This window comes from Bubalus kerabau, chromosome 23 (assembly GCF_029407905.1).
Source record: "Bubalus kerabau isolate K-KA32 ecotype Philippines breed swamp buffalo chromosome 23, PCC_UOA_SB_1v2, whole genome shotgun sequence".
Lineage (NCBI taxonomy): Eukaryota > Metazoa > Chordata > Mammalia > Artiodactyla > Bovidae > Bubalus > Bubalus kerabau.
Genome location: NC_073646.1, coordinates 34565387 through 34590941, shown reverse-complemented (window position 1 = coordinate 34590941; position 25555 = coordinate 34565387). Strand labels below are relative to the sequence as shown.

General features: G+C 57.6%; 1 protein-coding gene and 1 long non-coding RNA gene across 4 annotated transcripts; one reads left to right on the top strand and one right to left on the bottom strand.

The window, feature by feature from the left end:
* Positions 1-5: 5 nt before the first annotated feature.
* Positions 6-15109, top strand: LOC129637325 (uncharacterized). Of its 2 annotated transcripts, none has more exons than XR_008707432.1 (3): positions 6-94; positions 12296-12375; positions 14649-15109. It is a non-coding gene; the product is annotated as an uncharacterized LOC129637325 (long non-coding RNA). The 2 variants fall into 2 exon arrangements; XR_008707431.1 differs by lacking the exon at positions 6-94 and adding an exon at positions 7689-8453.
* MLXIPL (MLX interacting protein like) lies at positions 7515-25494 on the bottom strand. Of its 2 annotated transcripts, none has more exons than XM_055561388.1 (17): positions 25183-25494; positions 21333-21439; positions 16983-17065; positions 16727-16816; positions 16374-16418; positions 15616-15817; positions 15415-15495; positions 12414-12583; positions 10393-10933; positions 10123-10190; positions 9897-10047; positions 9618-9730; positions 9395-9514; positions 9112-9239; positions 8905-9028; positions 8083-8212; positions 7515-7798 (listed from the first exon to the last, which is right to left on the bottom strand). In XM_055561388.1, exons 1-17 carry the CDS (start codon positions 25479-25481, stop codon positions 7680-7682), a joined length of 2571 nt encoding a protein of 856 aa, XP_055417363.1. In that variant the 5' UTR covers positions 25482-25494; the 3' UTR covers positions 7515-7679. The 2 variants fall into 2 exon arrangements, with proteins under 2 accessions (XP_055417363.1, XP_055417364.1); XM_055561389.1 differs by having other exon boundaries at positions 9112-9182.
* Between the last annotated feature and the right edge of the window lie 61 nt (positions 25495-25555).

Here is a 25555-nt window from a genome sequence, read left to right as displayed (position 1 = left end):
TTGGTGCGTCTCCAGGGGCGGGGCCTTGATCATTGGGCCCCCGGAAGGGCGGGGCCTGACCATTGAGGCTGTGTGGTCGCGGAAGCGTTGCGGGGTGAGTAATGTAGTGCATGTAGTCCAGGCTCAGGCCTTCCCTTGACTACTTTACTGATAATCGTTAGTAAAAGCATTATTCCAGCCGTCATCACACTGGATCCTTTCAAGGAGGCAAGGGTCCAATTTTTACTCCCGTTCAACAGGTGGGACAGTCTTAGCATTGGGAAATTCAGATGAATATTTACTGTTAATGGAGAAGGGAAAGGGTAGTTCTGGAATTAGTGGGTGGCACAGCCTCAGCAACGACTTGAGCAGGAGGATGCTGTGCGGAGGCAGGGTATGAGTAAAAGAAAACGCCGGTAAGGGAATTCCCTGGCAGGCCAGTGGTTAAGACTTCACATTTCCATTGTAGGGGTCATGGGTTGGATCCCTGGTCTGGTAACTAAGATCTGGCAAACCAGGCGGTGCAGGCAAGAAAAAAAAAGTAGCAGGTGAAATTGGAAGCTTCCCAGGTGGCTCAGTGGTAAAGAATCTGCCTGCCAATGCAGGAGATGCAGGTTTGATCCCTGGGTCGGTAAGATCCCCTGGAAAAGGAAATGGCAATCCACTTCAGTATTCTTGCCTGGGAAATCCCATGGACAGAGGAGTCTGGCGGGCTACAGTCTGTGGGGTCGCAAAAGAGTCGGACACAACTCGGCAATTAAACAAGAAGATTGGAAAGGTGTTTGAGGGCCTTGAGTGCTAGTTCAGCCCAGCAAACAGTAGCCTCTGCTAGTCATTTCAGGGTGAGATAGATCAAAATTGGTATCTTGGAGATTCTATGGGTGGACTAGTGTGTGCCAAGACCAAACAAAGATAGAAGGAAAGCCAAGAGGTGGTTGCAAGAGTCCAAGACGGAGGTGATAAGAGCCTGGACTCGGGGGTGGCCGAGTCCACCTTCCTTCAGGAAGGAAGGAAGCTGAAAAGATTTTAATTTGGCTGTTCCATGTCTTATTTGCAGCATGGGGGATCTTTAATTGCACCATGTGGGATCTAATTCCCTGACTAGGGATCTAACCCAGGCCCCCTTCATTAGGAGTGTGGAATCTTAGCCACTGGACCACCAGGGAAGTCCCTGGAAATATTTTTAACAACACACTTTCAATTTTGAATTATAGATTCAAAAGGAGTTGGGGAAAAAAAAAAAGAACAGGAAAGTCCATGGACTCTTCCCCCAGTTTCCCCCAATGGCAACATAACTATAGTGCTATATCAAAAACCAGGAAGTTGGCAGAATTTAGTCACACACACACACAAAAAGATATTCTGAAAGACTAATGATAGGCCAGACCCACTTAGCTGTAGAGGGAATGTTCCCAGAAACAAACGTGCTCCATGGGCCTCCCAGCCCCGCAACCCAGAACAAGTGGAAGTACCAGAGTCAGGGCTGCCAGATTCAAACGTTTCCCTGGCCACCAGGGAGCCTCTCCTGGCAGTGTGGGCCCTCAGGCTCTAGAAGGACCCTCCGAGCACAGAGGCTGCTGCAGAGACTAGAGGACAGACAGACTCACCCACAACCTCGGGTGAGGAAACAGATCCACTCAGAGAGCAAATGAAGTGGCCTCATTTCCTTCCCTTTTGTCCTTGGTGAGGGGAGAAGGGGAGACTGGCATTGACTCAGCTGTGGGCAGTGGGGTGGGGAGGGCCAGAAGAGGGTTGTCCAGAGCATTCTGGGGCCTTTCCTCCTTAATTTGCTGTTTAGAACCGAAGGCCCAGTCCTGAACCACTTTCTCCACCACCTAGAGACAACTCAGTTCTTTTAGGAATTTCATTCACCAAGCATTTTGCCGATGACATTTGTTGATCCAGGAGCTTGCATTTCTTTGAATCTTCTCACATTCCTGTCCCACATATTAGGGGACTGATGCTCTAAGTGATTTTTCCAGAGGTGACAAAGATGAAGAGTGAACCTGGGGACACATGCAGGTCTATGACACTAATGTATCGATGTGGGGGACAAGGAGAAGCAGGAATAGGGCTCTGGTTCAGCTGAGAGTACAGGATTCTTTGACATCATGAACTCAGTTGATCCTTCAAGACAGATGATGCTATGAAATAATTTTAACCAGACCCCCCAAAAAACCCTAGGCTCTGGTCAAGTAACTTACCCCACATCAACAAGGAAACCAGGAATCAAACCCAGAGTCCAACTAGGGTCTGCTACACTCCGAGATCCTTATCCATCTGACCTTGCCACGGGGCTGTGGTAACGGCCTTGTTTTTACCCCCCAAGTGTCCTACAGCCCAACTGGAATCCAAAACCAACCCTCAGAAGGACAACTGGTGACACAAAGCGGAACGGGGGAAAACTGGGCAGATCAGGCAGGGAGAGATGGGTTCAGAAGGGCAGTGAAATTCAGCTGTACCTTTAAGGGTGGGCATTTAGAACAGGTGAAACAGGATAAAAGGGAATTCTAGGAGGGAAAGTAAGGCATGAGCAAAAGTTACGGCTGGAGGGGTAGCGGAGTCAGTCACAGGGCACCTTGAACATCTGCTAGAAACCTGGTCTCATCAGAGGCGAGCAAGAGCCAGAGAAGCAATGGAAGCCCAACTTCATTTTGCAATTGAAGATCCACCTGGCCTTGCTTGTTGCCTCCCTCCCTACCCCTGGCCTCTCTGTCAGGTAAAATGATACATTTCCTCATCGTTTAAGTAGTGGTTCTCAATGTGTGGGCCCTGGACCAACATCATTAGAAATGCAGATTCTTAGACTTCACCCCCCATCTGCTAACTCAGACACTCTAGAGGTGGGGGCCCAGCAAGCTGTTTATTTTTTAATACTTATTTTTGTTTTTTATTTAGCTGTGCTGGATCTTAGTCACCATATATGGGATCTTTTTTGCTGTGGCATGTGGGAAATAGTTCCCCAACCAGGAATCAAATCCAGAACCAAACCCCCTGCATTGGGACTGTGGAGTCTTTGCCACTGGACCACAAGTCAAGGCTCAGAAATCTGTATTTTAACAAACTTGGTAGGTGATTCTGATGCCCACTGAAGTGTAAGAACCAACGATTTAAATCAACTTGAACCCCAGATGTAGGTTATTTGCAGCTCACAGACTCTATTACAGTGGTTCTTAACCTTGAATACATACTGGAATCACTTAAAAAAAAAAAAAATGCTTATGTCTCCTTCCCACAGCCAGGTATTCTGATATAATTGGCCTGGACTAGACCTGCTCAAGAAGGTTTTGAAAAGGCCCAACTTATTAAAATGTACATTTAAGCTGGCGTTCTAGCTGCAAGGGATACCAGAGACTAATGCAGGAGTCTACGTATCAAAGTGATGTTTGTCAGACCAGGGCCGTGGCCATGGCCACGAGATACTTACAAGATCAACTAGCAACAAGAGGGAAGGGGGCAGGGTACAACCATTAAAAAGATGACATAGCCACTGAGGATACAACAAAAACTGGTTAGAACCAACTAGACTCAAGATGGCAGAAGATTTAACTAACTTCCAGCGGACCTGGAGCCTTACAATACAGCTCACTCATTGAGATAGGTTAGCATATGCTACATGACAGACTCACCCAAGCCATGAAGTGGGCGGGGTAGTCCAATTCCTGGAAGTCTCCACCCCTTCCCCCAAAACAGCTGGAGTAACCCTCCCACTCGTTGGCCTGTGGAATTATGCAGCCCATAAAAAACTAACCACCCCAGATTTGGGGGAGCTCTCATTTTCCCACTTGACCCCCACACTGAGGCCGCTCTCACCTTCTGAGACAGACCAGGCAGACTGCATGCTGCCTAGGGAATGTGTGCGTGCTCAGTCGCTGAGTCGTGTCCAACCCTATCCCGTGGACTGTAGCCCACAAGGCTTCTCTGTCCATGGGATTTTTCAGGGAAGAATACTGGAGTGGGTTGCCATCTTCTACTCCAGATGGAATGTGTACCTCTCTCAGTAAACCTACTTTCACTTTACCGGGGCCGCTCTTGAATTCTTTCCCGCTCAAAGCCAAGGACACTCACTTGGGGGTCTGACCCAGAGGCTCACCCAAGCCTGGGACATGACCGTCTCCTTGTGCCCCATTTTCCTGCAGCAAACTGGCCAGACCTTGGTAACACACCAGAGGGCAGTGGGGACTGGGGAAGAGCTGAAGACGACTGTTTTCCAAGGGCACAAGTGTCTGGATAGTGGTGCCCTTCCTGGGCTTGGGGAGCATGGAAAGGTTCAGGTTAGAGGGTGAAGACTGTGAACTGTAGTCTTGGGAATGCTGAGCTGTTTTGGCTCCTTCAAGGTTAACGGAGCTGTGGTACATTCGGGGAGGGGGAGGTCAGGGTGTGGCTCTGAGAGAGGGCAGCACAGATACAGGAGAGGAAGCCCTCAGCTGAGAGGCTGGAGGCAATGGCAGGGCCGGGAGCTTCCCATAGCGTGAGAAGGGAAGTGGGCTGAGGAAGGGACCGGGGGTGAAGCTGGGGGAAAAGGCTCCCACAGCAGGGCCTGGGAGTCACTGCCAGCGGGGAGGAAGGAAAGCCTGGATTTGCAGGAAAAGAGTGATTCAAAAAGGAGGTCCAGGGGACTTCCCTGCTGGTCCAGGGGTTAAGAGTCTATGCTCCCAAGGCAGGGGGCCCAAGTTCAATCCTTGGTCAGGGAACTAGATCTCACATGCCACAACTAAAGATTCCACGTGTGGCAACTAAGACCCAGCGTAGCCAAATAAATTAAAAAAAAAAAATTTTTTTTTTTTTTTTTTTTTTTAAAGAAAGAGGTCCAAAGGCCCCCGGAGCACTGCAAAGTGGTTGTTGGATTTGGCAGTGAGGGAGCCAAGTGACCTTGGAAAGAGCAGAGTCAGGGCAGGGGTGAGGCTGGGCTGGAAGTGGGGAGGGAGGAGGAGCCCAAAGGCAGGGGCTGGAGGCAAGTGGGAGGGGAGGAGGGGGAGAAGGCAGGTGTAGACTCTCTTAAGGGAAGGTGGCATCTAGAGGGGGACACAGGGTCAAGGGGATGTCCTCTGGGGACCTTTGTGGCAGGATGAGTGTGTGAAAGCAGCAGAGCAGAAACTCCCAGGAATTGACCTTTCTGAGAGCCTATAAGCCTCGGCAGCAGCAAATAGCACCTAAAGGCTGGGTACCTCTGTCACCTGCTGTGACAGTGCTGTGCTGAGTCACTCAGTCATGTCTGACTCTGTGGCCCGTGGACTGTAACCCACCAGGCTCCCGTGTCCATGGGATCTCCAGGCCAGAATACTGGAGTGGGTAGCCTTCTCCAGGGGATCTTCCCAACCCAGGGATCAAACCCAGGTCTCCCACATTGCAGTTGGATTCTTTATGGTCTAAGCCACCAGGGAAGCCCAAGAATACTGGAGTGGGTAGCCTTTCCCTTCTCCAGGGCATCTTCCTGACACAGGAATTGAACCGGGGTCTCCTGCGTTGCAGGTGGATTCTTTACCAACTGAGCTAGCAGGGAAGCTCTACCTGCACGGTAAAAAGTGGCTAAAAGCAAGACAGCCTGGGTGAGCAGCTCATGAACCATGAGAACTTGGGCTAGCTAATTTCTCTACACCTCCAATTTTCTGTTGTAAAGTGGGGACCATAGTAGATAGTAATCATTATGACAACTCTTCCATCGGATTTACGCCAGGCACTGTGGTATGTATATTTACTCTGCAGTCCTCACTGCAGGCATACCGAGGTAGGTGAGATGAGAATTAAATGAGCGAATATACATAAAGCGCTTAGAATCATGCTTGGAACGCGATGAATGGTGTAGCTAGCCCTGTTATTGTTATTATTATTCTACATAAATGTCAAAGCCCCCAGAAAACTGTCTCCTGTTTCTAGCCAGCAAACATCTCTGGATGGTCTGAGGACATGCAAGGATTCAGGCTTGAATGATAGTTCTCAGCGGAGAGCGATACAGCTGTGAACATACGCCTCAGAGCCAAGGCCACCGTCTGGTCCATAGTGGGCCCTCAGGAAATTTTTTTTTTTTTTTTAATTTACTGGGCTGCAATGAGTCTTAGTTGTGGCATGCAGGATCTTTTAGTTCTGGCATGTGGGATCCAGCTCCCTGACCAGGGATTGAACCTGGGGCCCCTGCACTGGGAGCATCCAGTCTTAGCCACTGGACCACTAGGCAAGTACCAAAATACTTGTTAAATGGGTCAATGAAAGGAAATTCCCTGGTGGTCCAGGGGTTAGGACTCCATGCTTTCACTGCAGGGGGCGTGGCTTCAATCCCTGGTCGGGGGACTAAAAGACCGCTCAAGGTACGTGGTGTGGCTAAAAAAAAAAAAAGGATCAATGAAAGGCTTGAAGTATTGGGGCCATTTACCCCAACTGCCCATCTGCAGCATCAGTTCCTGCTAAGACATCCATACCCGGCGACCACCCACCCTCTGCTTCCATTATCTCACATGGTGGGGTGGTCACGACCTCCCAAGGCACCTTTCTCCTTCTGGACGGTTCCGATGGACGGCCCTGTCGCTTCCACCCCATGGTCCCGGCCCTGCCCTCCTCCCGCGTGGCAGGTGCGAGCCTCTCTGAACCTGCCCGGGGCCACAGAGGGAGGATCTCCAGGCTGAGTGCTGAGTCACTCAGTCATGTCTGACTCTGTGACCCTGTGGACTATAGCCCGCCAGGCTCCTCTGTCCATGGGATTTCCCTGGCAAGAATACTGGAGTGGGTTGCTGTGCCCTCCTCCAGGGGAATCTTCCCGACCCAGGAATCGAACCCGAGTTTCTTAAGCCGCCTGCCTTGGCAGGAGCGTTCTTTACCACTAGTGCCACCGGGGAAGCGTCTCCCTGCTTCCACCCTTTACTCCCTGCAGCCTATTCTCAACTCTCCACCAGAGGGATCCCGTTAAGGTCCCTCTGATCTTGTCCCACCCTTCAGTCAAAGTCCTCCAGGGGCTTCCAGCTCAGAGGACAAGCTAAGGTCCCCTCGTGTCCAGTGAGGCCACAACCACTCTCTCTCCATCCCAGAACGAGACACGCTGACAGTCCCTGACACTTTCTGTTTTTATTGATCAAGAATTCTTTACAAAATCCACATACACACACACGTATCCACACACACACACACACACACACACCAGATACCTGCCCTGGTTTGGTCACCCCCCTGCCCACTCTCTCCTGGGATCAGACCTTCCTGGCCTCATCCGGGGACATCACCCTGTGGCCTCTTCCCCTACCAGCGGAGGAGCACAGAGAAGGAACTTCCTTTGTTTCGCTGTTTAGAAACACAGGCTGGGGCCCCACCTGTGGGGGGAGCAGGTGGGAGTGATAAGGAAGCATCGCCCCCTTCCCTCTTTCAAACTCCATGAGTTGCCAGGTTAGTCTCCCAAGTACCACAGCTGCTAAGGCCTTGGGATCCTCTTCCATTCGAAGCTTCCCCATCCCCATGTTGCAGACTGAAAACGGGAGGTCCAAAGAGGGAGGAAGAGCCCCCCTTACCCGCCCCCGCCGCCCCCCACCCCCTCCCACCCACGCCCAGATCACAGCATTAGTTGCTATAGTAGAACAGGGACTGGAACACGGTTCGTTCCAGCTTCCGGGAGATGAGAAGGAACCCTGCTTGACAGCCAGGACTCGGGGCAGGAGGGGCGTGCCTAGGGAAAGCAGCCCCAGGGTAGCTGAGTGAGCAGCAGGGTCTGTCCAACACTATAAAGATTTGCCAAGGGTGCCCTCTGTGACTGCCCGTGTGGCTTGCTCGGGTATACAGTCTGGATCCGTCAGGATGCTGGTGGATGTACTCAGCTGACGTAGGGAGTTCAGAACAGCTGGGAAAAGAGAGAGAGAGGGAGAGACACTTTCCGGGGTCAGGGGTCAATCTACACTTGGATGCTAAAGACAAAAGGATCAGGGGAGGAACTAGTTAGCAAGACTGTCAGTCAACCCTCCTAGGAGCTCTGTCTGCGGGTGTCCTAGTGGTCCACCCCGGAGCATGGTGGGGGATGGACAAAAGTCTAGGCTATACTGAGGGCAGGTTGGACTGCGGTCTGAGCAGGGTGGGCCCCCCACCCCCTGCTCTGAGGCTTGGACACTCTGCTGGGCAGGCACATACTTGGTCGGAGAGCAGGCAGGGAGCAATACTGGTCCAGCCAGGCCAGGGAGGTCTGGCGAAGGCTCTGCAGGCTTGCTGTAGACACCATCCCGTTGAAGGACTCAAACAGGGGCCGGATGAGAATGCTGAACTGGAGCCAGGTCAAGGAGCAGGCCTGGCCTCTTGCTGGTACCCTCACCCACTTCACATGGAGCCCTGATCTCCGACCACTGTCCAGCCTTGAACCCCAAGAACCCCTACTGAAGCCGCCCTCCCGTCTGCCGAGGTCTTCCCGCAGCTCTCTGCTCCCTCCGCCAGCTCCTCCATGGCCTTCCCTGGGCTAGCCCCTATCCGTGGGCTTCCTGCTCTGGCTCAGTCAAGGGCTCGACCAGGTAAGGGAGTGAGAGATTCGAAGTTTTCCTGAGGGTCTACCCCAGTCATCTAACTCAGAGTTTGGGCCTTCCCTGGTGGCTCAGATGGTAAAGAATGTGCCTGCCATACAGGAGACCTGGGTTCAAGCCCTGGGTGGGGAAGATCCCCTGGAGAAGGGAGTGGCTACCCTCTCCAGTACTGGGTTCTCCCAAACTTCCCCTAGGACCTTCTGAGGGCAGGGCTGTGGTCCTCTCACCCAGTGGCTCCCCTTCAGCTTCCCTCCACTCCCAGCCCATCACCAGGCAATGCTGCTGGCCAAGGTGCCAGGGGGCTGGCAGGAGGGGGTGGAACTGGAGCCTCTTCCTCCAGGAGCAGCCCGGAGACCCTGCCTGGCCTGGGGAGCGGGGACTGTGTCAGGTACAGCTTGATCTGGCTGCAGCACACACCAGACTGCTGGCCCAGTAAGGATACTACCCAGAACTTCCAGTTGTGCAGCGTGCGGGTCCGGACATAGTCATCGAACATGTCTCGCATTTGGTCGAACCGCTGGTGTGTGATGGGCACCCCGGTAGCAGGCAGCTGCTGCTGGCACAGGCTGGGGGCACGGGGTGGGTCAGGGCGGGGAGTCAGGCAGCAGGCCCCCTGCTGGCCCTGCACACCCTCCCTGCCCCCACCTACTTGATGGCGGCATTGAGCTCCTCGATCTGGTCCCGGAGCTGCTGGGCCTCCTCTTGCTTGGCTGCACGCTCCTGCTGCAGCATGGCAATGTACTCGGCTGTCTTCTGCAGTGTGGTGGCCTTGCTCATCTATGGCGGCACCAACCAGGGCGGCCTTGGGTACTGGGGCCCCGGAGTGAGGCACTGGGCGGGGCGGAGGCCAGTGGGTGTGTGGAGGGCCTGGGGGTTTGGTCTTGGGTGGGTGGGTGGGGGTCCACATGCGGCTGGGGGGCCTGGGCACTCACCTTGAGGTTGGGCTGGGCGCTGAGCGTGCTCACCAGCCCGTGCAGCGTGTCAAAGCCCAGCTTGATGTTGAAACGCCTCTTCTGCTCTGCAGAGATGTGTGTGATGCGCCGGTTTTCTGTCTGGCGGTTGGGGGAGAGGCAAGAGAGCCGGCGTGAGCCTGGGAGGGAGCGCGGGAGGGCCTGGGGTAGAGCAAACAGACCTTAGGGAAAGAACGGGTGCCACCTTGCTGTCTGGACGGCCCCGGCTCAGCATGGGTTGCGGGGGAGAGATACGGATGCTCAGGGTTCCCGGGCCTGCCAGCGAGGTCAGCTCCGCAGACAGCCGCCGCTCACCACCTGTGCCGGGGACAGATGGACTCACAGACAGACCCACACAGGGCAGAGAGTCCCGTGGCCCTGTCCCTCTCATCCTGGCCCGAGACGTCGTCCCCCACATCCCCCTTCCCCTCCTTCCATCCCACAGACCGCCACCCCCCCACCAGCTCCTTCAACCCCTCTTTACCGCTGGGCGCTGGGGGCGAGAGCCGCTCCACTTTGGGGACAATCAGGGGCCTGGGAGGGGCCGGGGTGGCCGAGCCCGGAGGCAGTCGGGGTGGTGTGGGGGCCGGGGTCGGGGGAAAGAAGGTGCAGGGGAACTCGGGGAGAGTGTCCTGCTGAGGTGGAGAAGGGCAGAGAGTCGGGGTGAAGGCCTGGGGTGCAGCCCCACCTCCCAGTGCCCGCTGTCTTACCGGTGACCCTGGGGGCCGGAGGAGAGCGCTGGACACAAGCGGAGGCTCCAGGGCTTGCTCAGGCTTGGCTGTGCACAGACAGCATGCTGGGGGCCCCATCCATCATCTCCCAGGCCCCACCCCTCCCTTCCTAATAGCCCACACCCCTTCCGGGTTCAGGGTTAAGGACCCAGGACCTCCGGCTGAGCCAGCCCCTCACCCCCAACCCTCTAATCCCATAGGCTCTCGGTGTCCACACTGGGTCCCCATCTCCCCGGCGGCCCGACTCACCAGCTGTCAGCAGCTGCGTGAGGCAGGGGTTGTTGCTCCCGGCAGTGGCAGTGGGGCTGGCAGTGGCAGGGGCCACGGCGGGGGCGCCGGGCTTCCGCCCCCTGGGGGACGGGGCAGGGGGCTTGCCTCTGGGCCGCGTGCCTTGGGGTACCGGGAAGTGAGGCCCAAATGGGGGCTCCGAATAGCCGGAGGGTAGCAGGTCTATGGGGAAGGGGGCGGGACCTGGGCCAGGCTGCGGGGTGGGTGGGAAGGCCATGGGAGCAGACAGCGGGGACACTCCCGGGGCAGGAGGGACTGCAGGGAAAGCGAACTTGGGCGAGAAGAGGGGCTCTTCTTGCAGCAGAGCAGGAGGCGGGGCCATGGGAGGGAAGTGAGGCGGGGGACAGGGCTCCAAGCCCAGCCCCTTCGCAGGGCTAGGGTACTGGAGGAGGGGTGGGGGTGCAGGAGTGGGTGGGAGCTTGGGCTTGGGGTCTTCAGGAAGGAGGAAATCAGAGTTCAGGTAGGTGCTGGAGTCCAGGGAGCCAGGGCAGCTGCTCCGAGCCTGGTTGGGGGACAAAGAGCGGGAGAGAGAGCTGGCCTTTTGGGGGGCCTCCCAGGAAGCCTCCTGCCTGGCTGAGCTCTGGATTGGGCACTGTGGGAGTTGAATAGTCCTTGGCCTCAGACACACACATCAGGGACATTACAATCTAATGAGGGGAAAGAGTGGGGCGCATTTATACACAAATTTAAGCACGAGAAAGAGCATCAATCTTTCCGTCTTTCCGCCTGCTCATTCATTCACTAAATTATTTATCAGTCCATCCACCAACCCATCCATCCATCCACCTATTTATTCTCTCATCTATGAGCTAGCTTATCCACCTATATTTCCACCTGCCCTCCAGGTACTAACCCATTCACCAATCCATCCAACCACCTATACTTCCCTCCATCTATCCACCAGCTACATATCCATCCACCAACCCATTTATTGATCCACCATGTTCCACGTGGTTGTCGCTCAGTCATGTCCAACTCTTTGCAACCCCCTGGGAGGTAAACCCACCAGGCTCCTCTGTCCACGGGATTCTCCAGGCAAGAATACTGGAGTGGGTGGCCATTCCCTCCTCCAGGGGATCTTCCCGACCCAGGGAATGAACCTGGGTCTCCTGCATTGCAGGTGGATTCTTTACCATCTGAACCGCCAGAGAAGCCCTTTATTGATCCACCAAACTACTAATTCATTTACAAATCCATCCACCAGCACATCCACCCAACCAACCACTCACCTAGCTATATATACACCAACTGTACAAGCATCTACCCCCATCTGCAACCCAGCAATCTATTCTCCAACACACCCACCCATTCACACACTCATCCATTCACCGACTTGTTCAATCACTGGGCAACCATTTTTGCCTGCTGTGAATGTGCTTATGAATGGTGCTCAGGATGGGAAGACGCAATGTGGCAAGTGTGAGGATGTGGTGAGCGAAGCAGAGCGCTTCCAGCAAGGAGCCCATCATCTAGTCCAGTAGACAGACCCCTCAAACAACGAACTAAGACAGTGCCGGAAAAGTCTGATGATGGAGGAAAAAGGCAGCTACCCTAGCATTGGGCGGGGGGTGGGGGGGGCAGCATCGGATTTGGGCCTGGAGGTCCTGAGCCAAACTGACAAGAGTCACAGCTTCCTAAAGGCATGTGCCCAGCTTCGGTCTCCATGAGTTCACGCTTCTCCTCATATCCGGCATACCGTCTAGCGGTCTCTTCTGCTCAAACCTGACTCATTCACAAAGCCCAGAACTGCCCCCTCTTCCAGGAAGCCCTCCAACAAGCAGCCCAGCCCCATGCTCCTCTGTCCTCAGCCTCTCCCCCTTAACCATCTTGTCAGCCCTGCTTCACGAGGGTCTTTCCTCCCCAGCTGAACCAGGCCTCCGTTCTCTCTTGATGGACCAAGAACATACCCAGGAAGTACCCTGAAGACCTCCTGGGCATGGGCAGGTGAGCTGGGCAGGGTGGGGTGAGGCGGGTGAGCTCACCTGCAGGCGGTTATGCCCTGAGAGGTGGGTCATGCCTGAGCAGGCAGGGGGCACCTCCGAGCCCAGGATCCCGCTGCCGAGGACGGGGTCAGCCATGGGCCCGAAGCCGTGGGGCTCTGGGAAGTTTGACGGTGTAGGCGTCTGTGGGGGGCGGTAGTTGGTGAAGAAATCTGGAATTCAGATGCACAGGGTGGCAGCCGTCAGGGCTAAGGCCATGGCTGGAAGCAGCGGGCTGGCCCTGTCCCTGGGCTGGGTTGGTGGTGAGGTGGGGGCCGGCAAGAGAGGGGGGCCTTCCAGGGGAGATTGTGAAACTGGGAGAGTTTCTGTCTCACTCAGGGGAAGCAGCGGCGGAGGCTTGAGTGGGATGGGCCTGAGTGGGAGACAGCTGGGGAAGGGCGTGGGGGTGTTAGCAGGACCCCAGGAAGCAGCCCTCCCACCGAGCCCCCAAACTGGTCCCCAAACTGAGGACCCCATTCCACACCCCCAGACCTGGGAGCCCCAGGCCTTGTCTGCGCCTGCTGGGGACATAGAAAGTGTATTGGGGGAGGAGAGGGTGATTACAGAGTGCCAAGGAGAGAGAGGGCGAGGTCCAAGGGGAGGAGGTCTGCGATGGGGAAGGGCATCATCAGGGTGTCAGGAGGTCACGGAGTGAGTTGGGGGAGAGAGAGGTCAGAAGGGCAGTGGGTCTGGGACAAGTTGGAAGATCAGTGGGTAGGGCTCCAAGGGTGGAGGCCAGGAGTCGGGGGTGAGAGGCCTACGGGGGTCTGAGCAGGGTCAGAGGGTGGGCTCAGAGCGGGGGCAGGGGTGAAGGGGCGCCAGAAGGCCTGAAAGAGCTGGTGGGGTGGGGGGCAGCCAGATTGTTGGAGGTGGGGGTTGTGTAAGCCCCAGGCTATTCTGGTTTTGGGAAGCAGCTGTCCGCGGCCTAACCACATCCCGGGCCTGGTCGCCGCCTGCCCACCCGCTCCCTTCCGGGCACCTTTCTCTGACCCTGAGCAGCCTTCTGTCTGCACCAGCTCCCAAGGCCTCCTGGTCTGGTCAGAGGCGACCCCACTGGCCCCAGCCACCCCGGCCAAGACAGCCGGTCAGGCTTTCTCCCAGGGGCCCCTTGAAGGAAACCCAGGAGTGGGATAAGCTGGCATCAAGCTGCGAGCCCAATGGGGTCTTATTTGTGCGGGGTCTTACTGGACGGTGGGGCCCAGGGCGGCTGGTTCTGCCTGTGTCCGTCTCACGTAGCGTCTGCCTGTCTGCCTCCCGCCGTCAGTTGCTCTGTCTGAGCCTGTGTGTACCTGCCCTGGTGTGACTTGGCGTGTACATGTCTGCCCCATGCTTGTATCTGTGTTTGGCTGTGTGTCTTTCTCAGCCACGAGATCAGGATCCTCCAGCCTCCCTTCAGCAGAAAGACTAGGAGGTGGAGGGTGAACGCCCACAGACCCCGCACCCCCAGGCCCACGGGGACCACGGGCCTCATCCTGTCTCCCCAGGATGCTCAGGGTCTCAGAGAAGCACCCCCTCACAGCTGCCGCCCACTCCCCAGAATCAGGCGGGACTCACAGATCAGCAAGCTTAGCCCGGCCCGAGTCACCAGGGTCCCCTGTCCGTAGCCGGTCCCCACCCTACCTAGGTTGGCAGAAGTCACTTCCTAGCCCCAGCCACCCAGGGAGCCCTCCCTGGCCTGTTCCCCTCCACTGACCTGCCATCCCCCCGCTGAGCGCCACCCCCCGCCCCAAGCCTCTTCCCTCCAGAGAGTTATGGCTCCCTTCCTGGGTTTCCTTTCAAGTGAGGAGCTCTTGGGGGACAGAGCAGCAGCTCTGAAGGCCCTGGTGCTCCGGATGCTCCCTGTGTGACCCAGGCCCCCTATGGCAGGTCACCCCAGCTAGACCCCACTCCCGCAGCCACCCTGCACGTCCTAACCCAACGCTCAGATTTTTGCCCAGAGCCCCGGGGTGGGGGCCGCTGGGCTCCTACCTGTGGCAGGAGTCTGTGGGCCCCGATGGGGCCGCTGCCCTCCCAGGCGGGTCTGCTCCCAGGGCACTGCCATCAACACGGCTGCAGTCTCTGCAGTGCCCCCCCCACCCCGCCCCCAGGCAGGGGTGGGGGTGGTTCCTCATTCCCTCGTCCCCGCCCCATGGGCCTCCACCTCTCAACTGACAGGCCCAGGACCCCGCCAGTCAGGAAAGAGTGGAGGGGTCACCAAAACCAAGCCTTTATGCCAGGAACCCCTTTTGTGTCCCCAAGGCCTCGGATGAGACAGGTTGGGCCCCAGAGTCCCCTAAGCGTGTGACCACCGGGAGCAGTCTCCAAGGCCGAAAGCTGAGTGAAGAAAGCAAAGTGGGAAGAAAGCTGCCATGAAGACCAAGAGACACTTGTCCACGTGTGCTGTACAGGCGGGATATCTCTGGAGGGACACGAGACACCAGTGCCCGGTAGCCCTGGGGCTCAGGAGAGGGAGGTAGGGCAAAGGGCTACTTTAAAGAATGCTTTATAAGATAAGATTCCTGGGATTAAAAAAAAAAAATTACATAGGAGGAGAGAAGTGGGTGAGCTCTAGATGAAAGAATGGCCAAGAGTTGATAAATGTTGATGTTGGTGAGGGTTCCATGGGGATTCTCTCTCCCTACCTGTGTGGATGCTTGAAATGTTCTTTAATAAATAGTTCTTAAAAATGAGTTATATAAATACGAATAAACAGGCTCAAACAAAGGAGAGGGATCAAAGCCCTTCTCTCCCTTGAGAGAGTCCATGCTTTCCTGTGAACTCCCCAGAGCTTGTGGCTTCAATGGACCTGATCCCCTGTCCCCCGCCAGGTACCCTGATCTCACAGGAGGCTACTCTGGCTGTATCCCAAGGCCCAGACAAAGGGAGACCAGGAAGATCCCTCAGAAATCACCCAGATCATCTACCCTTTCAGAGGGGCCTGGGACCAGCCTGAGGTCTCAGTCATACTGGGGCCTTCCTACCACTGATCTGTGGCAGCCCACCCAGGGGGCGGGGCCTGGCCCACCTGAGATCTCCATGAAGTCATCCAGGCTGGGCTGCAGCGGCGTCAGGTCTGGCTGGATCATGTCAGCATTGCCCACGTAGGCTGGAAGGGGGCAGGGGTGATGTCAGGAGCGTTGGGCAGGGTGGAGGTGCCCATGCCTGGCCATCTGCCCCTGGCTGCCTGGATCCCTTCAGGCCTCCCTTCCCTGGTGCAGGCCCTCACCGTCCTCGGGGGGCAGCTGCAGGGGTGTGGGGGTGGGCTGCGTCATGGTGAAGAGCGTGTCAGAGATGTCAGACAGAAAGCAATTGAGATCCAGAAGCTGGCGCCCGCCGGGCTCCTCCTCCGGGCCCCCCAGCAGCACGGGTACCACGCTGGTGAAGAGCTGCTCGCACCATCGCTCCGGTGGCTGCCACCCCCCTTCCGCCTGGGGAGACAGAGCCGTCAGCAGCCCCAGGAGACCCCACCACCACCACCCCATTCCTTACAGGCCTGGAGACCCAGGGCTCTCCCACTGCCCCTGGGTCTTCTGGGTCGCCCCCTGCCTGAGGGGAGGGGGTGATCAGGCATCTAGATGGGCCGCTGTCCTCTCCTCTCTCTGGAGGACTCAAGTTTGCTGCCTGAAAGGCTAGGGTCACCACACTGGCCTCTGACAACTCTCCCCAGGAGATAGACTGAGACGGGCTTGCCAAAGAGCTAAGGGTCCCCACCTGCCTCCTGCACTTTCCCCTACCTGGGACCCCGGCTTTTACAGCCCTCTGTTCTCCCATGCCTCCCCACCACTTTGCTTAGTCAACCAGAAGTCTTGGGGTCTTCCCACTACTGCGCTCCAAGGCTGCCCCTCCCATGGGAAGAAGAGGTGGATTCACCAACCACAGGACAGCGGCGACGCCCACTCCCCTGCCCTCCCTCCCGCATCCTACCGCCACTGCCTAGCCCACCCAGAGGCAACCGTCCATCCTCTGGGTCCAGGGAGCACCCACCTGCTTTGGGGCCAGAAGATCCCCTTCCCGACTGGACTTACGGAGCTGCGGGAACACACAGAGGGGGACACTGGACCCTCTGCCCCCATCTATCCCTCCCGGCCAAGGCCTCCCCTACTCGCGGGCTCCCCGCCAGATCCACCAGATCCCTCGCGGCCCCTCAGGAGCTCTTTGGCGGTAAGGAGGCTGCGAGGAGGTCCTGCGGCCACGCGGTGGCACTGTCGGCCTGGGTCTTAGTGGAGGGCCGGTGGGAGGTGGGTGGTGCAGGGTGTGTGGGACGAGGGCGTTCCCCCAGGGCTCTTGCAAGCGACGCGGTGGCAAGGGAAAGGGTCCTCCCCGCCGCGCCCACTGACCCGCTTCTTGTAGTAGATGCGCCACTTGTGGTACTCGCGCATCACCACCTCGATGCGCCGCTTCCAGTAATTTCCCTCCAAGACGACGGCCTGGGGAGGGCCGGGAAGGGGCCTCAGTGCGGGGGTAGCATTGACCCCACCCTCACCCCAGTCTCCCTCTGGCCCAGTCCCCTCCCGCTCAGCACGAGGAGTGATGGGCAGGAGGGGGCCCGGTTTGGCAGGGCGGCAGGTGATTGGTCCAGTTGGTCTCGGCTACCTGAGGTTTCCGGTGCTCATCAGCCTCAGGCCCCTGCAGGGGGGTCACGAAGCCACACACGGGGCTCTTCCTCCGCTCCACATCTGAGAGAAGGGGGCCAGGTCAGGGGTGCCCAGCTCCCTCATCTGCCACACTATGAAATCCTGCCAGGCCTTCCATGCTCAGATTAAGTGCCACCTCCAGGAAGGCTTCCAGGCTACTCTGGCCCTCCCAGATCTCCCTTTTCTATGAGACCCTGTGACACAAACCTCCCACGCACCATCTGCTCCTTTGGGAGCTTAGGAGGTGTGCAGGCAATGTTTGCTGAGTGGGAACTGTGGGGCCACAGGGAGTGAATTGTCCAGAGAAGGTCTTGGTCAGTCTGGCAGGCTAAAGGTCCAGAGCCTTGGTCCCTGCCTCAGGGTCCCCATTCCCATCTCAGAGAACCATCCCTGCTCCACTTCAGGCCATCTGCCTGAGCCCTTTCTCCACCTCCTCCTCTCCCATCCCTGTCTCCAGCCTTGATCTCTCCCCAGGCTCCTTTTTGGCCCATAAACCAGTGCCAGGTTCTGCTTTACCTCTCAAACCTTCCCTTTGGCTTTCCTCCCAAACTCTGAAAGAGCTGTCACTCGCCACCTCCACTTCCATGCCTCCCAGTGGCATGGGCACTCCTATACCCCAGCATCTGTTGCCACACTCACCCTGCTGACCCAGCTCCTGAACTCAAGGCTCTGGCCCTCCCCAGCCCCATGCTCCTTGACCTTGGCTTCAGGGCAACCCCCTCCTCCTCCCCAGGCCCCAGGAGACTTCCCTCTGCTCTCCTGTCTCCCTGACCACTTTTCACTGGCCCTGCTGCCAGCCCCACCCCAACCTCTGTCATCCTGCTCCTTTGCAGCTTCAGACTCATCTTCCAGCTGCCTGGGGGAACCTCCACTAGGCTGTCTCAAAACATCCCTCTCAGATGTTTGGGGACTTCCCTGCCAAGCCAGAGCCTCCTCTGGACTGCCCACCTGGCCTCCCAGTGCCCCAACCTCCCATCACCTCCCAGCGTCCCCGTCTAATCCATGGACTGACCCTCTCAACCTCAAGGATGTGTGACATTTCTTCCACCATCCCCTCCCCTCCATATGCTGTCACCCCCTGGTCTGGTGTCATTTCTCACCTAGACCTCCCTGACTCCAGCCTCACCCTCTCCAGTTCACCTTCCTCTGTGGCCAGGTCAGTTCTTCCTACCCCACTGGCGGTACAGGCCTAAAACCCTCCATGGTTCCCTGAACCTCCTAGATAAAGTCCACGCCCCCTAGCCTGACTTCCAAGCCCCTGTGACTGGCCCCGCTGCTTCTCCTGCCTTTCCATCTCCTTCACAGGCCCCACGTGGAAGCCAGACACCCACCCCACTCCCTGCCCCAGCAGCCCTGTGGCTTTATTCTATGCAGAATGCCTTTCCCTTCCCTCCTTTGCTTCATCTACCCACATCTATGCCCCCATCAGGATAGCTCAGGACACTCTCTCTTCTGGGAAGCCTTTCTTCATCTGAAACAACCCCTCGGTCCCACCTGCCTCACTCTCTGCCCTGCCTCGGCCATCTCTCTGCACGCTGGCCCCTCTGCTGGGAGTGAAAGCAGGGGCAGTGCCCTTTAGCCCCAAATCCTTGCATCTGCCACAGAACTTGGCAAACAGCAGGCCTTTAGAACCCTGGAACCCACCCCCCCCACCCCATGATGAAGTGACTTTTCCTGGCAATCTTAACAAAGAGGACTTCCGGGGTGTCCGTAGGGCCCATCCTGCTTCAACCCACAGCCAGCTTCCTCTGACACAGAGGAGGGGGGGCCACCTGACCATGGAATTTCTTGGGACCTTCAGCATCATCTACAAAGTTCTGTCCTAAAGGACATTCTCCAAGACTACCCCTGTGGGAGTGGGGATGGGAGTTGTCCCAGTTGCTAAGCACGGCTTGAACAGAAAGCAAAGGGAGGGCCCTCGGTTGTGTGAACTCCCAGGGATGAGAGCAAGGAGGATCTCAGGGTCTCTGCTCCTGGCTTCATTGTTGAGGATATGAGCCAGGAAAGATCGGGCTTGTCCAGGGTCCACAGAGAGTCAGCGCTGAGCAGGCCTGGTCAGGCTCTGCCCTCCCCAACCCGGTGACCCTGTGCTCTGGATGGAAGGGCAGGGATCATGTGACTTCCTAGGGCTGGGGCATGCTTTACCTAACAACGGTAAGTTCATCGGTTCGTGCGGCCTCCTAGCCCCTTGCACCTGTGCTGGGACAGGGGACTCATGGAGGAATCAGGGATGAACCTCCCAGCTTATGCGGAGAGACAAGGAAAGCACACACATCACAACAGCTAAAGCAGGGTGGCAGGTCTGCCCAGGAGAGGCCCTAGGAGCTCAGAGGTAATACGACGATTTGGTGGTGTGGAAAAAGAAGGGAGCTCGGAGGCCCGGAGCCTGCCCAAAGGAGGCATGTGTGAAGGGGAGGAGCCAGGCAGCCCCCCAGCAAACCCACTCCTCCGCGTTTCCTGAAGCCCACTTTCAAACCTTCCGGGCTCAGGAAGGAGGAGTCCTGATACTGGGTTTCAGGCCTGCTGTGTGCTGTGGTTATTATCACAATAATAGTAATCAATCCCAGCATTCACCTGAAGGGAGCCCTTGTGTGTGTCAGGCCCTGTGAGGTGACACAGATCATCTGTCTTGCTGAAAACCCACAGCAAGCCTGAGCAAGAGAGTGTATTATGATTCCCACTGTGCAGATGAGCAAGCTCCAGCTGGGAGAGGCGAGGGCCTTGTCCAAGGTCCCAGAGCTAGGACGTGCGAGAACTTGACTCAACTGCCCTGACTCGGAACTCGGGGTCCTTCCATCAGCTTGTTCCATAGTCTGGGTAAGGACCCCTGGCTGGCGTCAGAAATTCCTTCTGCAGAGAGAGAAGGGTTTGCATCCCATCCTGCTTTGGAGGGAAAGCCTAGAGTGGGGAACCTCAGGATGGCATGGGGTGGTGAGGGAAGTTAGAGACTCCTTCTCCCCCTAGCCCACCAGCTTCCTGGTTTGGGCAGGGCCTGTCCTGAGCATTCTCACTGGAAGCCAGTCAGCTGGGAGCAGTGGAAGGGGCGTTGGGCTGAGCTGGAGAGCCCTGAACTCACAGCCAGTCATAGCTCTGCTCCTTTTATGCTCTGTCACCCTGAACACATCAGTATTCATGCCTGGAGAATCCCCATGGACAGAGGAGCCTGGCGGGCTACAGTCCATGGGGTGGCAAAGAGTAGGACAGGACTGAGCAACTAAGAACCCAGACCCTGAACAAGTCACTCGCCTTCTGGGCCTCACCTGCTCATCCATAAAATGGGGGTAATAATAACCTGTCTCCCAAGGTTGCTTGGAAGCCTTAAGTAAGATGATTTATGAACCTGCCAGGCACATAAGGCAAATAGAAACCAAAAAACAAAACAAAACAAAAAAAAACCACTCCTTTTCTCTGCTTGAATGGAACCCAGTGGGGCCAGTACAGAGAATACATGGGTGAGCCCTTGTGGGCTGTGTGTTCCCAGCTCAGCACAGCCTTCGATCCTGCAGGAGGACCTTACTGAGCTGGACAAGGTCCAGCATGGGATCGACTGGCCTCTCAGCCTCTGCTGCCCTGCCATCGGGGATGGGTGGGTTTTGCATCCCCAAATGAATGACCGTGACCTCCTCAAGGGTACATCAGATTCAACCATCATTTATTAAGCTCCAGCTTTGTGCCAGGCCTGTTCATACCTGTGATCCCCATGCCAGCCATGAAAGTTAGGACTCTTGGCCTCCTTTTATAGATGAGGAAATGGGTTCAGAGAGGTCAGACAACTTGCCTGCAGTCACACAGCCAGCAAGGGCCAGAGACAGGGTGGGAAACCAGCCCTGGGTGACTCTGAAACCAGAGTCCCTTTCACTTGACCACGTGGCCTCTCTGGGCTCCCTCCCCTCAAATCTCGATGGCAGAGGGGGCACCTAAGGACCTCACGGGATAGCTGGTGGAGATCCACCAGGATCTGAGTTTCCCCTTTGCAATTGGCCCAGATAGTGCTGAACGCTTCTTTCTACCCTGGCATTCGAGGCACCTGACTACACTAATGGGGTGCAGAATGGGCTTTCAACTGTTCCCCCATCTCAGCCCACTTTAGGACTTCTAAGGGGTGACTCCTGTTGTGCCCAGCTTCACAGTGGACAGCACCCTTCGGGACAGACATGTCCCCCGCGACCCTCTGGGTTTAGAAGCTGTCGAGGGGTACTGATGCTGGGGACCCCGGTCTCCCCCGAGGTGCTCTGCCGGAGCTGGTGTTGAGGGTGCCCAGGGCAGCCCCCGCGTCAGCCCTCCTGCCGGGCCCGTGGTGCCCACTCACACTGGATGTACCAGGCCCTCCAGATGGCGTTGTTGAGGCGGATCTTGTCCCGGCACAGCAGCTTGAGGCCTTTGAAATTCTTCCACTTGGGAGAAACCAGCTTGCCACTGTCAGAGGGAGAGGGCTGGGTCAGGGTGCAGGTGTGGAAAGTTGAAGGGGGTGGTGGGCTCCACTCTCTTCCTGGGCCCTGGGGCACTCATCTATGGTGGGCCATGTGAGGGACCACCCCCAAATCCTGCCCCTCACTCTTAACTGCCTGAAATGACTACCTTTAGAATATTCTCCCAGGCCCCACTCCAGGCCTCTGTGTTCCTCTGGCGAGACCTGCTGAGACCTGTTTCTGAGCTCAGTCCTTGGAATGACAACGTCTGTCCATTTCTTACTGAAGAAAACAGGGTCAGGAAGTAAAGGGGACGTGCCCAAGGACACGTGGTGGAATCTCACTCAGGCCCTGTGTTTTTTTTCTCCATCCATCTCACTGGCCCCCTGAGCCCCCGGGGGGTGGGTAGGGTTTGTCTGAGTACAGAGGGAACGGGTTCATCAGAGGCGACCTCCAGGCAGCCAGCCACTGCCTTTTCACTGCCTGTCTGGTGTCTGCCCAGCCCCAAACCCCAGCATGGCAACCTGGACTGAGCTGGAAGGTACACTGTTTCCCAGAATATGTGCAACATGACCGCCACCAGGGCCCAAAGGAAGGCAGCTAGGATGGTGGAGTGATGGGCAGGGGCTGAGACCCTGACCCTGACCCTGACCCTGACCCAGGTAGTCAATCAAATCCACAGGATGGATTGGGCTCCACCAGGTGAGGGGCTTGACTCTCAGGGTCCTGATGGTCGCAGGCCAAGTCTGCCACCCCCAAGGAGCAGGCCTAGGAGGTCAAGATGTTCAGGGTCTTAGGACCCCTGCTGGTCCCTCCCTCTTCCCTTTTCCCTCCTTCCTCATGGTTCACCAGCTAGGGTAATATATGAGTCCCCTCTGGCCCACCTTCTCTTGCTCACATGGAAGGCTGAGGCCCCAAGGCTTAGTCTTAGTCTTCCAGAAGACCGGGCCTGCCCTCTCGGGGGGCCTCTCTGGCAGGCTGGCTCCTACAGCCCCTTGAGTACCTGAGTCACTGGGTCCCCTCTGCTCTCTGGTCTCCCAGCTCCTGTGTTTGCTTTGGGGTGGGGTGGGGGGACCGCTACCCCAGGGCACAACAGGCCTCATTACCCAAATAGGGTACATGGCCCAAGCACCCAGCCCTCTGACTGCCCACCCCCATCCCTCCTAAGTTAGGTAAACACCATCTGTCCAGTAGGGAGACAGACAGAGGGGGCACTCTGATACCTCCCGGGCCAGCTTCTTTTGTGGCACCTGGGGGGGTATTCCTGAGTTTGTGGCCCCAGCCTGTATCCCAGCAACCTCCCAGCCCACTCTGATCACCCAGTGCCCGCCCCCATCCCCCACCTGCCTCCCTCCCTCTGCCACTTCCCCACTGAGGTTGTAGTGTCTGTGGCCAGGCAGGGCTCGGGGAGGTGAGACAGTGACATCCAAGCCCAGGAGGAAAGGATTTGGCTGGGAGGGGAGGAGAGGGGTCCACCCTGGAGAAAAGAGCCTGTGGCCAGAGTTCAAAGGATTTTTTATGACCAATAGAAATTCTGGGAATTTAGGGAATGAGAAGACGAAAATGCAGAACTCCACCCCTCACCCCACGTATGTACCTTGCAGAAATTCCTTTAGAGTTTTCCCTGATAGCATCCTGTTTGTTCTCACTCATCCCTGAGGCCATTCTTTCCTTAGCCAGCCAGCTCTGACCATGAACAGGTATTTTCTCAGAACTTTCAGAACTTGCCTCCCTGAAACTGCCACCCGCAGAACCGTGCAACACGGGGCTCCTGCCCATGAGAGCGATCCTCTCTCTGCCTACACGGCCCTGCTGAGGGTGAGAGCTGACCAGACGTTCACAGGCTGTCCCTCGGGGTCAAACTGACCAGTTCCACCCAGCACCCCTGGCCCCCCCGCCTTGCTGTCCCTCCCCATCTACTTTCTCTCTTGGGACACCCCAGCTTCGTCACTGCTCTCCCCTCCAAGGAACCCCTATAATTAGAAGTCTTTACGGGCTAAAAACACTGTCCGAGTCTGACTCTCAGTTTTTCCCTCTGCCAAATGGGAGAACTCAAGAGTCCTCTGGTACTGAGCCACTCCCATCCCTACCCCTTAGGCCCCCGCTCAGGGCCGGCCACAGAGATGGAATATTCTTGGTGTTTAGGGAGAAAGCCCAAATCTCCCTACCCCAGCTTCCCCTAACTGGGGTCACAAGTGTCATCAGCCTCCTAGTGGGGGTGGTTCTGGGAGTGGACTCTGTCCCCTGCCTGGCCTTCTCCCCTGAATCTCCCCTTTGGGTCACCCATGGTCTGTGATGGGGGGCTGGGCCTGAGCCAGCCCAGGCAGAGCAGTGTGGGGTATAAAGCAAGAAGCATAAGTTGGGAATGGGTAGGAAAAGGGGACCCTGGAGGACCCTGGGAGCAGGTGCTCCCCCTGGCTGGATCCCACATCCGGTGTCCCGTGACCTTAGATGCCCTGTCCCCTGAAGTCCCGTGATGTCCGAGGAGGGGAGGGAGGAATGGGATGGGAATTTGAACTTTCCACACAGGTCTGGCTCTCTGGGCGATCAGATTGCAACATGACCTGGGCCCGAGGCCAGAGCGTGTGGGCCAAGGTTACAAAGCGTCCAGCCAATGGGGTCCAGGCTGGGCGCCGCAGCAGGGGGTGGGCAACACTCCCCCGCAATCCCCACCCCTGCTCCCCGGCTCCCAGTCAGTGCCGGTCTCTAGCCAGCGGTTCTCAGAAGAGGAGGAGGCGCCGTAGAGGAAGAGGAATATTTGCACAGAGAAAAGATCAAGGCCGGCCGATCCCCCTTTCTCTCCTACGGGTTTTCGGTTGATAATTTATCCTGGTCCCTCCGCTCCGGGGAACTTTGCTCCGGGGCACCGAGCCAGGACCCTGGTTCGCGCCCTCCCTTGGGACACAGGCGTGGAACTGGGGCCGGGCGCGGCCGGCGTGCTCTGCGACGCGCCGAGCAGGGGTCCCAGGCAATATTAGGCGCAGAACCTCGCGCGGCGACTCGGGGAGGAGATCCCAGGCACCCCCCTCCCCGACCCCGGTTCCCCGGGACCAGCCCTGCGCAGCCTGTATCACCCCATGCCGGACCCCGCTGGGAAACTGCGAGGGAGCGCCTCCTGGGTCCTCCCCAGGCACTCTCTTCCCGCCACCCTCGACCCAGGAGGTTAAGAACAGGTTAATTGTCCCGCAATCGAGGGGTGCAGGGTGGACGAGAGACTGGGTTTCAATAGACTTTGGCTATGAACTGGGACAACCAAGGCGCGAGGAGTATCGCGCGGGTGCAAGAAGAGTCGGCCTGGGCAGGGGCTTCCGTATTGGGAGCAGAAGGCTGCAGGTGTTCGGGTGGAGTGACCCCCGGGGTGAACGGTGGGCATGTTAGGACCACCTAGGGTCCTGGGAGTGCGAGGGATGCCCTGTTGGCATTCTTTGGGGGCGGAGGGGTCAGGACTAGGAGAGAGGGGCCGGAGGAGGGCCTCCGGAGGTCGAGGCAGAGGGCAGGAGGTCCCTGCCCTACGGAGGGAGTCTTGGTGGAGAGAAATGGGAACCCGAGAGGGATGCAAGTCGGGGGGGCCAAGTGGAAAGGGCGGGATCAGAGACACTCCGGGGTGGAGGAGAAGAAGGGATCCAGGATGTGGCCCGAGTCTCTGAGAACAGCCGGACCAAGGCTTGGGGCCGAGTGGGTTGGCCGGGGGCCCCAGAGCGAGGTCCCGCCGTGGAGGGCCGAGGCTGTCGGCCCCGGAGCCGCCCTCACCTGTAGGCCAGGCTCATGCACTCGAACAGGCGGGTGAGTGTGGGGTCGATGCTGCGCGGCCCGAAGTCGGCGTGCCCCAGGGACCCTTCCTGGTCGCGCCGCCGGGTCAGTGAGTCGCTGTGCGGCGACGACACCATGAAGTGACCGCTGTGGATGACCTGCGAGCGAAGCAGCCCGCCCGCGCTGCGCCGGGTATTCGGGTCCTCCGAGTCTGTGTCTGAGTCCGAATCCGGGCTGGGGACGACCCGCGGGCCTTGCAAGCCCGCGACCAGACCCGCCAGCGCCCCGGCCATGGTCATCGCCGCCGCCGCCTCGCCTGGGCTCGGGGCAGCTGCGGGCGCAACCCGTGTGGCCAGACCGGTTCATTAGCATA

What these genes read in the sequence shown, in the direction of transcription:
- MLXIPL (XM_055561388.1), bottom strand. Translation starts at nt 25,481, where the DNA reads ATGACCATGGCCGGGGCGCTGGCGGGTCTGGTCGCGGGCTTGCAAGGC. An exon ending in TGCATGAGCCTGGCCTACAG is followed by an intron (nt 21,440 to 25,182) that starts GTGAGGGCGGCT and finishes TCCCTCTGACAG; the next exon opens with TGGCAAGCTGGTTTCTCCCA. An exon ending in GAGGGCCTGGTACATCCAGT is followed by an intron (nt 17,066 to 21,332) that starts GTGAGTGGGCAC and finishes CCCTTCTCTCAG; the next exon opens with ATGTGGAGCGGAGGAAGAGC.